The sequence below is a fragment of the Curcuma longa genome, chromosome 18 (genome assembly GCF_044706935.1).
Source record: "Curcuma longa cultivar G26 ecotype Majalengka, Jawa Barat chromosome 18, ITB_CL_G26_1.1, whole genome shotgun sequence".
Classification (NCBI taxonomy): domain Eukaryota; kingdom Viridiplantae; phylum Streptophyta; class Magnoliopsida; order Zingiberales; family Zingiberaceae; genus Curcuma; species Curcuma longa.
In genome coordinates, this window is record NC_133878.1 from 818,748 (window position 1) to 831,785 (window position 13,038).

The 13,038-nt window shown below is 34.8% G+C and overlaps 1 protein-coding gene across 1 annotated transcript; it reads left to right on the top strand.

Moving 5' to 3' along the window:
- The first annotated feature begins 8,448 nt into the window (after positions 1-8,448).
- LOC141812311 (uncharacterized) lies at positions 8,449-11,923 on the top strand. Its single transcript, XM_074700353.1, has 11 exons — positions 8,449-8,485; positions 8,643-8,711; positions 8,787-8,868; positions 9,620-9,699; positions 9,857-9,925; positions 10,001-10,020; positions 10,521-10,573; positions 10,660-10,690; positions 10,772-10,850; positions 11,605-11,735; positions 11,822-11,923. The coding sequence occupies exons 1-11, from the start codon at positions 8,449-8,451 to the stop codon at positions 11,921-11,923; spliced, it is 753 nt and encodes a 250-aa protein (XP_074556454.1).
- Positions 11,924-13,038: the final 1,115 nt, after the last annotated feature.

Sequence of the window (13,038 nt, forward strand, 5' to 3'; positions counted from 1 at the left end):
AAAATAATAATTTATAAATTTTAAGTAAATAAATATATAAATCTCTAATTTATTAATAAAATTTTTATAATATTTAAAAAAATTCGGTTAATTCGGTTAATTCGGTCGAAAACCGAATTAACCGATAAAATATCGGTTCGATTTGTTCGATTTTTATTGGGAAATTCGGTCGATTCGGTTGGTTCGAAAAAAATCAGTTTATTCAATTTTTGATTTATTCGGTTCGGTTCGATTCGATTTTAACTGAATACTCACCCTCGGGAAGAAGAATGGTCACCTGGAGTTCTTGATGGCGGAAGAAAAGGGCAAAACTGCTCACCCGAAGTTTTTGATGGCGGAAGAAAAAGGCAAAACTGCCGCGCCTGAAGAGATCGACACCCTCGTGGAAGAGAGAAGGCAACTGCAACTCCAGTTGAAGCAAGTAGAGGTAAAGTTGGCGTTGGCGTTGACAGAACACCAAAGAACTCAAGAAAACTACATCGCCGGGTCCAAACAGCTCGAGAAGCCTACCAAAAAACGGAGATAAAAAAAACCAGCGGAGATCGCCTCCGGCCCCCAAGTGCCAGCGGCGGCGCAGCCTGCGCAAACGTCGCCTGCCCAAACGTCGTTGTCAGAATTCGGTTCGGTTATTTCGGAAGTTCGGTTATTTTTTTTAAAAAAAATCGGTTAATTCGGTTCGATTTCGATTTTAAATTTTCTTATTCGGTTAAACCGAATAAACCGAATTAATTAAATAAAAAAAATAATTTATAAATTTTAAGTAAATAAATATATAAATCTCTAATTTATTAATAAAATTTTTATAATATTTAAAAAAATTTGGTTAATTCGGTTAATTCGGTCGAAAACCGAATTAACCGATAAAATATCGGTTCGATTTGTTCGGTTTTTATTGGGAAATTCGGTCGATTCGGTTGGTTCGAAAAAAATCGGTTTATTTGATTTTTGATTTATTCGGTTCGGTTCGATTCGGTTTTAACTGAATACTCACCCTCGGGAAGAAGAATGCTCACCTGGAGTTCTTGATGGCGGAAGAAAAGGGCAAAACTGCTCACCCGAAGTTTTTGATGGCGGAAGAAAAAGGCAAAACTGCCGCGCCTGAAGAGATCGACACCCTCGTGGAAGAGAGAAGGCAACTGCAACTCCAGTTGAAGCAAGTAAAGTTGGCGTTGGCGTTGAGGTAAAGTTGGCGTTGGCGTTGACAGAACACCAAAGAACTCAAGAAAACTACATCGCCGGGTATACCCGGTAAATACAGCTCGGTATAGAAGCCTACCAAGAAAAAACGGAGATCGAGAAAAAAAACCAGCGGAGATCGCCTCCGGCCCCCAAGTGCCAGCGGCGGCGCAGCCTGCGCAAACGTCGCCTGCCCAAACGTCGTTGTCAGAATTCGGTTCGGTTATTTCGGAAGTTCGGTTATTTTTTTTAAAAAAAATCGGTTAATTCGGTTCGATTTTGATTTTAAATTTTCTTATTCGGTTAAACCGAATTAATTAAATAAAAAAAATAATTTATAAATTTTAAGTAAATAAATATATAAATCTCTAATTTATTAATAAAATTTTTATAATATTTAAAAAAATTCGGTTAATTCGGTCGAAAACCGAATTAACCGATAAAATATCGGTTCGATTTGTTCGATTTTTATTGGGAAATTCGGTCGATTCGGTTGGTTCGAAAAAAATCGGTTTATTCAATTTTTGATTTATTCGGTTCGGTTCGATTCGATTTTAACTGAATACTCACCCTCGGGAAGAAGAATGGTCACCTGGAGTTCTTGATGGCGGAAGAAAAGGACAAAACTGCTCACCCGAAGTTTTTGATGGCGGAAGAAAAAGGCAAAACTGCCGCGCCTGAAGAGATCGACACCCTCGTGGAAGAGAGAAGGCAACTGCAACTCCAGTTGAAGCAAGTAGAGGTAAAGTTGGCGTTGGCGTTGACAGAACACCAAAGAACTCAAGAAAACTACATCGCCGGGTCCAAACAGCTCGAGAAGCCTACCAAAAAACGGAGATAAAAAAAACCAGCGGAGATCGCCTCCGGCCCCCAAGTGCCAGCGGCGGCGCAGCCTGCGCAAACGTCGCCTGCCCAAACGTCGTTGTCAGAATTCGGTTCGGTTATTTCGGAAGTTCGATTATTTTTTTTAAAAAAAATCGGTTAATTCGGTTCGATTTTGATTTTAAATTTTCTTATTCGGTTAAACCGAATAAACTGAATTAATTAAATAAAAAAATAATTTATAAATTTTAAGTAAATAAATATATAAATCTCTAATTTATTAATAAAAATTTTATAATATTTAAAAAAATTCGGTTAATTCGGTTAATTCGGTCGAAAATCCGAATTAACCGATAAAATATCGGTTCGATTTGTTCAGTTTTTATTGGAAAATTCGGTCGATTCGGTTGGTTCGAAAAAAAAGTTCTCATTCCTAGTTGAGCTGCTTAGTTGATTGTTCTCTTGAACCATTGATATATTTATTGCATTTTAGATAAGAACAGAGTAAAACTATTGGCAACAAACTTTCACAAGATACAAATTAGCTACGAGTTGTATTGAGTTCAGTGTTGGTATCACTTATAAAATCATGACCAATATGTTCCTGTTGAAGATTACCGTTGACCTTTTAGAATTTCAATCAGTTATTCCTAGATCTCCGATCAATCCTTAAGATTTTATTGTAACTTGTTTAGTGATTTGTATGTACTTATTGCATTTTAGATAAGGAACTAATAGAACTATTGGCAACAAAATTTCATAACTTAGAGATTAGTTACCGAGTAGTGTTATAGGTTCACTATTGGCATCAGTTATAAAATCATGATCATATGTTGCTGTTAAAATTTTATTGATCTTTTTGAGTTCAATTATTCATCCCTAGGTGCCTCATCAATCCTTGATGTATTTACAAATATTGCTTTCTTGACAATGATTAGCTTGTTAAAGTTGATACTCAAATTCTAACAGCACTTGGTGAGGACATGATTGATGCTGGTTACCAAGACGCACTACAAAAATAATACCGATTAGCGACCGAAATTTCGATCGCTAAATCGGTCGTTAATCGGATTTAGCGACCGATTAGCAACCGAAAAAAAAGCGTAAAAAATACCGTCGTAATTCGATTTAGTGACCGAATTTCATTTCGGTCGCTAATTTTAACGACCGAATTCTAATTCGGTCGTTAATTTTAACGACCGAATTCTAATTCCGTCGCTAAAATTAGCGACCGAATTCCAATTCAGTCGCTAATTTCATCGTTACTATTTTAAAAATTAATCAAAATCCAATGATTATATTTCCCTACAACTCATATTAAAATCTTTCTCATACAAGCTATATTTACAATTCACATTTAAAATACATATCACAAATTTATATAAATGATAAAAAAATTAATTTCTTATTGAAAGACAAACTTGTTCATACAAGAAAATTTTTTAAAATAAAATGATTAAACAGAAAATAACAATCTTATTTTCTCACACACAACTCCGACCAACTCAGTCCCTATAAAGCTTAAGATTTTCTCACACACAACTCCGACAAACTCAGTCCTATAAAGCTTTCTTACAATACATTTTTCTTTGTCGTCCTTCACTGGCTTGTAGTTCTCTGTGACAATCTCAATTTTAGTAACCTTGTATTCAACCCCCATACAGCAGCGGTGACAATGGACATTCCAGGCCATAACAATTGTTTGTTCAACAAATGGATCCCACTAGAGAGAGTGTCGTCCATGATTACATCTTGGGATGAAGCCGCATCAGGGGATGACTAGTGGACCTGTTAATCAAAAGACTATATGTTGAATAATTTGACATATACAGAGATATGGAAGCAGCAAATACCTACCTCTAGGAGGAGACTCCGTATCTGAATCGTCACCAGCAAAGAACTGTTTTTCAAAGACATCAATATAGTATTGGCTCCCAAACTGGAGAGGACCAATCAGTAGTGACAGAGATGGAAGCATGATATAGCCATTAATGAAGCAAGACTTGGAAATTTATTGATAAAAACACTTCATAATAAAATCGAAGTTGAGTTGAATGCATTGATATAATAACATCATCAAGATTATTCACAATACTAGGGTATTGTAAATTTCATACAAGGTTCAACAATATATCCATATTAAAGATCAAGGTCTGAACTAGAATAACAGTACATCTGTTAAACAAGAAACTTGGAAATATGCAGAGCATCCTTTGGAGGATCATTTGAAGTTTGATAGAACATGTTCTATCAATGAACTACCTCTGCCCATGAATATTCATTGCTGTCCAGATTGGTCTTAATAACCTACAGCAAGAAACCAAAGATGATAATGACTTAACTTTAATGAGATGCCTGTAATCAAGAAAACCTGATGTTCAAGTGTTCTCACCCTTATGTCAAGACCAGCAAGTCTGCTCCTTACTATTTTTACATTATCACACACAAAATAGAATAAACAACTAACGGCGGATGCCCATACAATTTCTTCACTTTCTTTCATCTGAAACAAAGAGTGGTCATATGATACACAGGAAAACAGCAACACAAAAAATAAATCTGTCACATAATCCAAGCAACAGCCAGCAAGATGGATAAAACTTAATGCACAACACAAGCACAAATGTTGATGACCTATCAAACACAGCAACAGTGTGGATGACAAGTGAAGGAAGGAAAACATCACAATTGGTATACAAACATACCTGAAAAGTGTACAGTTAACTATTTTAATTTGGTACACATCTCAAATTGGAATTGTAAAAGACTGGGATTGACTTGGAAGGGCTGATCAGTGATTATTCTTGACTAGAATAAGAGTTGTAATAAACTACATCAGATACCTGCCAGCAGGTGCAAATTAGACAACTCATAAATAATGAGACTAGATAATAATGAATTATAAGAAATGAAAATGCAGTACCAAAAATAGAAATGGGCTTACTTAGGAAGAAAATCAAGTAGAATAAATAAGATGAAAATGCAGTACCAAATAGGTTTCCTTGATGCCAACTAACAGTTCCAACAGTGTGTTGAAGAACGCAGTGTCACTTGATATCTTGAACAGTAACCAAGTAGAATAAATAAGATGAAGCCCTAAGGCCCGCTCATCAACATGATCCAGCACAATTTTTCCTATCTGTAAAAACAACACACAGTCTTTCAAGTGTGGAAAAACTAAAAACAAGAACAAACAATTGCACAATGGAATATCACACCAGTATTAATCTTCCAATTCATACAAGTACCAGACAGCTTCACTATCAAACTTGCTCATGTTGACCCAGCCTACCAAGAGGTTAACAGCGCCACCAGCCCCTGCTACCGCGTCATCAGATCCGTGTTCGACCGCACCAACAGCCCGGCGGCCGACCGCGTCAAAAGACCCAGCGGCCGGCCGCCCCACCAGACAGGCGGTTGGCGCACCACCAGCCCCAGGCTCGGGTGGGACCGCGCGAGTTGGGCACCAGCCCGCCGCCACCGCACCGCGCCAACAGAAAAAAGAAAAATCGAAGTGAAGGAGATCATGCTGGAAAACGCACCGGAGGAGTAGATCGAGAGTTCGGAGAGATTTGGGTTCAGGCGCTATTTTAGCGACTGCATTTCATTCGCTAATTAGCGACCGAACTGCAGTTCAGTCGCTATTTTAGCAACTGAATTGTGTTTCTGCAGATTCGGTCGCTAAAATAGTGACCGAAGCGTAGTTCGGTCAGTAAATGTTAATCACCGAATTTTGAGTCGGTCATTATGATTCGTTAAAATTTTTCTCTTGCTATCCAACTATAAAATTAGCGACTAAATTAAAATCGGTCGCTAAATTAGCGACCGATTTTAAAATCGATCGATTTTAAACTTCGGTCGCTAATTAGCGACCGAATTAATTTCGGTCGCTAATTAGCGACCGAATTAATTTCGGTCGCTAATTAACGACCGAATTATATTCGGTCGCTAAATAACGATCGAAATTAAAAATCAGTCGTTAAATTAGCGACCGATTTGGAATCGGTCGTTATTTATGATTATTTTTGTAGTGACGTCGTCAACATTGATATATCATCTGTGCTGATAGAAACTATGCAGGCGAAGTATGTTGATAAACCAGCGCTCAAGTGTATGCTCTCTAATCTATGATAGCTTGCTCTACTATTTTTAGCCCACAAACTTCTTCATTGGGTGATGATATTCTCATCATATATTTTAGTCTTTATTTGTCGTTAGGTAGATAAAGTTCTTATGTGATGCATGCTGCTTCTTGATTACATCAACAGATATCAAAATGGACGTACGAGATATGAGTCCTTTCGAGTCTGGTTCATTTGATGCTGTTATTAATAAAGGTACTCATGCAATTATCACTTTATCCTTGGATTGTTTCAAGTATACAAGGTTAAAATTTAAACTACCTTCTGCAGGAACTCTTGATACTTTAATGGTGAGTGTATCGCGACTCAAGCTTTTCTTATTTTGTAAGCTGATAGTAGAAGATGGTTTCATGTAGGGGTGAGCAAAAATTCAGTTAAACCGAATAAACCGATCAAACCGAATCGAATTTTTAATTCGGTTCGGTTATTTCGGAAGTTCGGTTATTTTTTTAAAAAAAATCGGTTAATTCGGTTCGGTTTCGGTTTTAAATTTTCTTATTCGGTTAAACCGAATAAACCGAATTAATTAAATTAAAAAAATAATTTATAAATTTTAAGTAAATAAATATATAAATCTCTAATTTATTAGTAAATTTTTTATAATATTTAAAAAAATTCTGTTAATTCGGTTAATCCGGTCGAAAACCGAATTAACCGATAAAATATCGGTTCGGTTTGTTCGGTTTTTATTGGGAAATTCGGTTGGTTCGGTTGGTTCGAAAAAATCGGTTTATTCGGTTTTCGGTTTATTCGGTTTCTGCAGATTCGGTCGCTAAAATAGTGACCGAAGCGTAGTTCGGTCGGTAAATGTTAATCACCGAATTTTGAGTCGGTCATTATGATTCGTTAAAATTTTTCTCTTGCTATCCAACTATAAAATTAGCGACTAAATTAAAATCGGTCGCTAAATTAGCGACCGATTTTAAAATCGATCGATTTTTAACTTCGGTCGCTAATTAACGACCGAATTATATTCGGTCGCTAAATAACGACCGAAATTAAAAATCAATCGTTAAATTAGCGATCGATTTGGAATCGGTCGTTATTTATGATTATTTTTGTAGTGACGTCGTCAACATAGATATATCATCTGTGCTGATAGAAACTATGCAGGCGAAGTATGGTGATAAACCAGCGCTCAAGTGTATGCTCTCTAATCTATGATAGCTTGCTCTACTATTTTTAGCCCACAAACTTTTTCATTGGGTGATGATATTCTCATCACATATTTTAGTCTTTATTTGTCGTTAGGTAGATAAAGTTCTTATGTGATGCATGCTGCTTCTTGATTACATCAACAGATATCAAAATGGATGTACGAGATATGAGTTCTTTCGAGTCTGGTTCATTTGATGTTGTTATTAATAAAGGTACTCATGCAATTATCACTTTATCCTTGGATTGTTTCAAGTATACAAGGTTAAAATTTGAACTACCTTCTGCAGGAACTCTTGATACTTAATGGTGAGTGTATCGTGACTCAAGCTTTTCTTGTTTTGTAAGCTGATAGTAGAAGATGGTTTCATGTAGGGGTGAGCAAAAATTCGGTTAAATCGAATAAACCGATCAAACCGAATCGAATTTTTAATTCGGTTCGGTTATTTCGGAAGTTCGGTTATTTTTTTAAAAAAAATCGGTTAATTCGGTTCGGTTCGGTTTCGGTTTTAAATTTTCTTATTCGGTTAAACCGAATAAACCGAATTAATTAAATTAAAAAAAAATAATTTATAAATTTTAAGTAAATAAATATATAAATCTCTAATTTATTAGTAAATTTTTTATAATATTTAAAAAAATTCTGTTAATTCGGTTAATTCGGTCGAAAACTGAATTAACCGATAAAATATCGGTTCGGTTTGTTCGGTTTTTATTGGGAAATTCGGTTGGTTCGAAAAAATCGATTTATTCGGTTTTCGGTTTATTCGGTTTCTGCAGATTCGGTCGCTAAAATAGTGACCGAAGCGTAGTTCGGTCGGTAAATGTTAATCACCGAATTTTGAGTCGGTCATTATGATTCGTTAAAATTTTTCTCTTGCTATCCAACTATAAAATTAGCGACTAAATTAAAATCGGTCGCTAAATTAGCGACCGATTTTAAAATCGATCGATTTTTAACTTCGGTCGCTAATTAGCGACCGAATTAATTTCGATCGCTAATTAACGACCGAATTATATTCGGTCGCTAAATAACGACCGAAATTAAAAATTAGTCGTTAAATTAGCGACCGATTTGGAATCGGTCGTTATTTATGATTATTTTTGTAGTGACGTCGTCAACATAGATATATCATCTGTGCTGATAGAAACTATGCAGGCGAAGTATGGTGATAAACCAGCGCTCAAGTGTATGCTCTCTAATCTATGATAGCTTGCTCTACTATTTTTAGCCCACAAACTTTTTCATTGGGTGATGATATTCTCATCACATATTTTAGTCTTTATTTGTCGTTAGGTAGATAAAGTTCTTATGTGATGCATGCTGCTTCTTGATTACATCAACAGATATCAAAATGGATGTACGAGATATGAGTCCTTTCGAGTCTGGTTCATTTGATGCTGTTATTAATAAAGGTACTCATGCAATTATCACTTTATCCTTGGATTGTTTCAAGTATACAAGGTTAAAATTTGAACTACCTTCTGCAGGAACTCTTGATACTTTAATGGTGAGTGTATCGCGACTCAAGCTTTTCTTGTTTTGTAAGCTGATAGTAGAAGATGGTTTCATGTAGGGGTGAGCAAAAATTCAGTTAAACCGAATAAACCGATCAAACCGAATCGAATTTTTAATTCGGTTCGGTTATTTCGGAAGTTCGGTTATTTTTTTTAAAAAAATCGGTTAATTCGGTTCGGTTTCGGTTTTAAATTTTCTTATTCGGTTAAACCGAATTAACCGAATTAACCGAATTAATTAAATTAAAAAAAATAATTTATAAATTTTAAGTAAATAAATATATAAATCTCTAATTTATTAGTAATTTTTTTATAATATTTAAAAAAAATCTGTTAATTCGGTTAATTCGGTCGAAAACCGAATTAACCGATAAAATATCGGTTCGGTTTGTTCGGTTTTTATTGGGAAATTCGGTTGGTTCGGTTGGTTCGAAAAAATCGGTTTATTCGGTTTTCGATTTATTCGGTTTCTGCAGATTCGGTCGCTAAAATAGTGACCGAAGCGTAGTTCGGTCGGTAAATGTTAATCACCGAATTTTGAGTCGGTCATTATGATTCGTTAAAATTTTTCTCTTGCTATCCAACTATAAAATTAGCGACTAAATTAAAATCGGTCGCTAAATTAGCGACCGATTTTAAAATCGATCGATTTTTAACTTCGGTCGCTAATTAGTGACCGAATTAATTTCGGTCGCTAATTAACGACCGAATTATATTCGGTCGCTAAATAACGACCGAAATTAAAAATTAGTCGTTAAATTAGCGACCGATTTGGAATCGGTCGTTATTTATGATTATTTTTGTAGTGACGTCGTCAACATAGATATATCATCTGTGCTGATAGAAACTATGCAGGCGAAGTATGGTGATAAACCAGCGCTCAAGTGTATGCTCTCTAATCTATGATAGCTTGCTCTACTATTTTTTGCCCACAAACTTTTTCATTGGGTGATGATATTCTCATCACATATTTTAGTCTTTATTTGTCGTTAGGTAGATAAAGTTCTTATGTGATGCATGCTGCTTCTTGATTACATCAACAGATATCAAAATGGATGTACGAGATATGAGTCCTTTTGAGTCTGGTTCATTTGATGCTGTTATTAATAAAGGTACTCATGCAATTATCACTTTATCCTGGGATTGTTTCAAGTATACAAGGTTAAAATTTGAACTACCTTCTGCAGGAACTCTTGATACTTTAATGGTGAGTGTATCGCGACTCAAGCTTTTCTTGTTTTGTAAGCTGATAGTAGAAGATGGTTTCATGTAGGGGTGAGCAAAAATTCGATTAAACCGAATAAACCGATCAAACCGAATCGAATTTTTAATTCGGTTCGGTTATTTCGGAAGTTCGGTTATTTTTTTAAAAAAATTCGGTTAATTCGGTTCGGTTTCGGTTTTAAATTTTCTTATTCGGTTAAACCGAATTAATTAAATTAAAAAAATAATGTATAAATTTTAAGTAAATAAATATATAAATCTCTAATTTATTAGTAAATTTTTTATAATATTTAAAAAAATTCGGTTAATTCAGTTAATTCAGTCGAAAACCGAATTAACCGATAAAATATCGGTTCGGTTTGTTCGGTTTTTATTGGGAAATTCGATCGGTTCAGTTGGTTCGAAAAAAATCGGTTTATTCGATTTTCGGTTTATTCGATTCGGTTCGATTTTAACCGAATACTCACCCCTAGTTTGATGTAGTGTGGAGAGGATGATATTTCTGTTGCAACTCAACTGTTGAAGGAGGTTGGAAGGTAAAGGTGTTGCCCAATTATAGTAATAAATTTAACTAACTATTGGTCATTTAACAAACGTCGGTACGATATGAAATCTCTGTCATGGTCCTCAAGGATAAAGGAGCATATATTTTGGTATGTTTGGCATGGATTTCATTGCATTTTAGGAAATAAAAGAAAGTTGTATTATTACTAACTCATTTTTTATTAACGCAGATCACTTTTGATCCTCCAATTCATCGATTGCATTTGTTAAGGCGCGTTGTACTATGGAATATAAAACTGCATACGCTGGGTCAGTTTTTACTTGTTTATATTATTAATTCTCCAATTGGTTCTTCAGAATGATTTGATATTCTTTGGTTCACTACATGTGAACAAAAAATCGAGAAGGACAAAAGAAGTATTGGAAGAGAGTGGAAAGTGCCATAATTCCACATGATTTACTACATCTACACTTCTAGCAATGTCATAAATTGTCTCTATCTTCAAATTTCCTTTGAGTGTATCATGAGTTAAAAAAAAAACAAAAAATTGTTGCTGGTTGTGGTAGTCTAATCGAAATCATTTATTCATGAGTTCAGACAAATACTACTTGTCATTCTTTCAACTAAGCTTCTATGCATGTTAGCATATCAGCTAAGAAAGCATTCTAGCTATTGTGATGATAATGTATGTCGTTTATTTGTTAACGGGTGGTTCATTGGATTTTGCCTGAGGTGACAACGGTTTCTGATCTGATACATTCTTTGAGAATCAGGGATGTTTGGCTGTCATTTTTAGTCAACAAAATTTGATGCACCCAATCATTTTCAGGACTGTCATTTTCCCTCAAGCTTGTTTCCTGCTTGTTTGGACTTTTGGCAAGTGTTTGAACCTGAGTCTCTATCTGAGTCATTGAGATCAATTCTTGTACTATTTGCTATTCATATATTCTTTCAGATCTCGCTCATCAGTTACTCAAAACTATTGAACAAGAAAACAATTATGGATCTTGCTCGTCATGAATTTAGTTTTGTGGAAATTGATCATTGCTTGGTGCACTACAGAGAGACTGATGAGTTCACGGCAGATAAATTGGGAACTGTCCGCTCCATGGCCATTAGACAGGGATGGTAGTTGGGTCACTGAAGTTCTACGTTCACAGTTGGATCTCTTTTACGTATATGTCTGCATCAAGGTTAATGATCTCGCCAGAATTGATAGAGAGACTCAACTCATCATCTAGCTATCAATTTTTTTTCCCTAATTGCGAATTCTTTTCAGGATGAATCCCTAAGTGCAAAACAAGCTACAGATACTGATGAATCCCTAAGTGCAAAACAAGCTACAGATACTGAGATACCAAGTTCACAAAATGATACCTGATTACTTAGGTCAATGATGCATTGGAAGTAGGGGTGAACAAAAATTCGGTTAAACCGAATAAACCGATCGAACCGAATCAAAATTTTAATTCGATTCGGTTATTTCGGAAGTTCGGTTATTTTTTTTTAAAAATCGGTTAATTCGGTTAATTAGGTTCGGTTTCGATTTTAAATTTTCTTATTCGGTTAAACCGAATTAACCGAATTAATTAAATTAAAAAAATAATTTATAAATTTAAAGTAAATAAATATATAAATCTCTAATTTATTAGTAAAATTTTTATAATATTTAAAAAAAATCGGTTAATTCGGTTAATTCGGTTGAAAACCGAATTAATCGATAAAATATCGGTTTGGTTTGTTCGGTTTTTATTGGGAAATTCGATCGATTCGGTTGGTTTGAAAAAAAAATCGGTTTATTCGGTTCGGTTCGGTTCAGTTTTAACCGAATACTCACCCCTTCTTTTTTTTGTTTAGTAGGATGTTTATTGATATTCTTTATTATTTGTTTTATTTGTTTGTATATATTTCATTGTTTAGTTTATTTTAGGATGTATATAATTGTTATCATTCCTTCTTAGCTTAGGATGTGTATATATTTAATAATTTAGTTTAGGATGTGTATATTTAGTTATTTATCATTCTTTCATAACAAATTTTTCCCCTGCATGACTCAATCATCTTAGGAATTGTGATAACTTAGTTATCTAAGTTTGTCGGGTTTTAGAAATTCATAGACATGAAAGCGTTCTTGGATTGCGTGAGGATACAATTTAGTGATGGATTTTATCTTAAATAGTTGAGATGATCACTTGTTTATACCTAGTGAGAACTGAGCCTGATTTTTTATTTGTTGTGTAGCACTTAGGGTAAATGTTATGCTAGAACTTGCTTTGATTCTGTCAAGGCCACATTACCATGAGGTTGCATAATTTTATGAAGGTTCTTCTTTTATTCTTGTATTCATTCATTCTTTCTATTTAGTATAGGTTATCGAATAATCCATCTCTTGTTGCCATTTCTTTTTCCTATCGTCTCTTTCATTCTTTCATTGGATGTGGGAACTCTGAATGCTGAGATGAGAGTTTTGCCCGGGACGGACAAAAATTTAAGTGT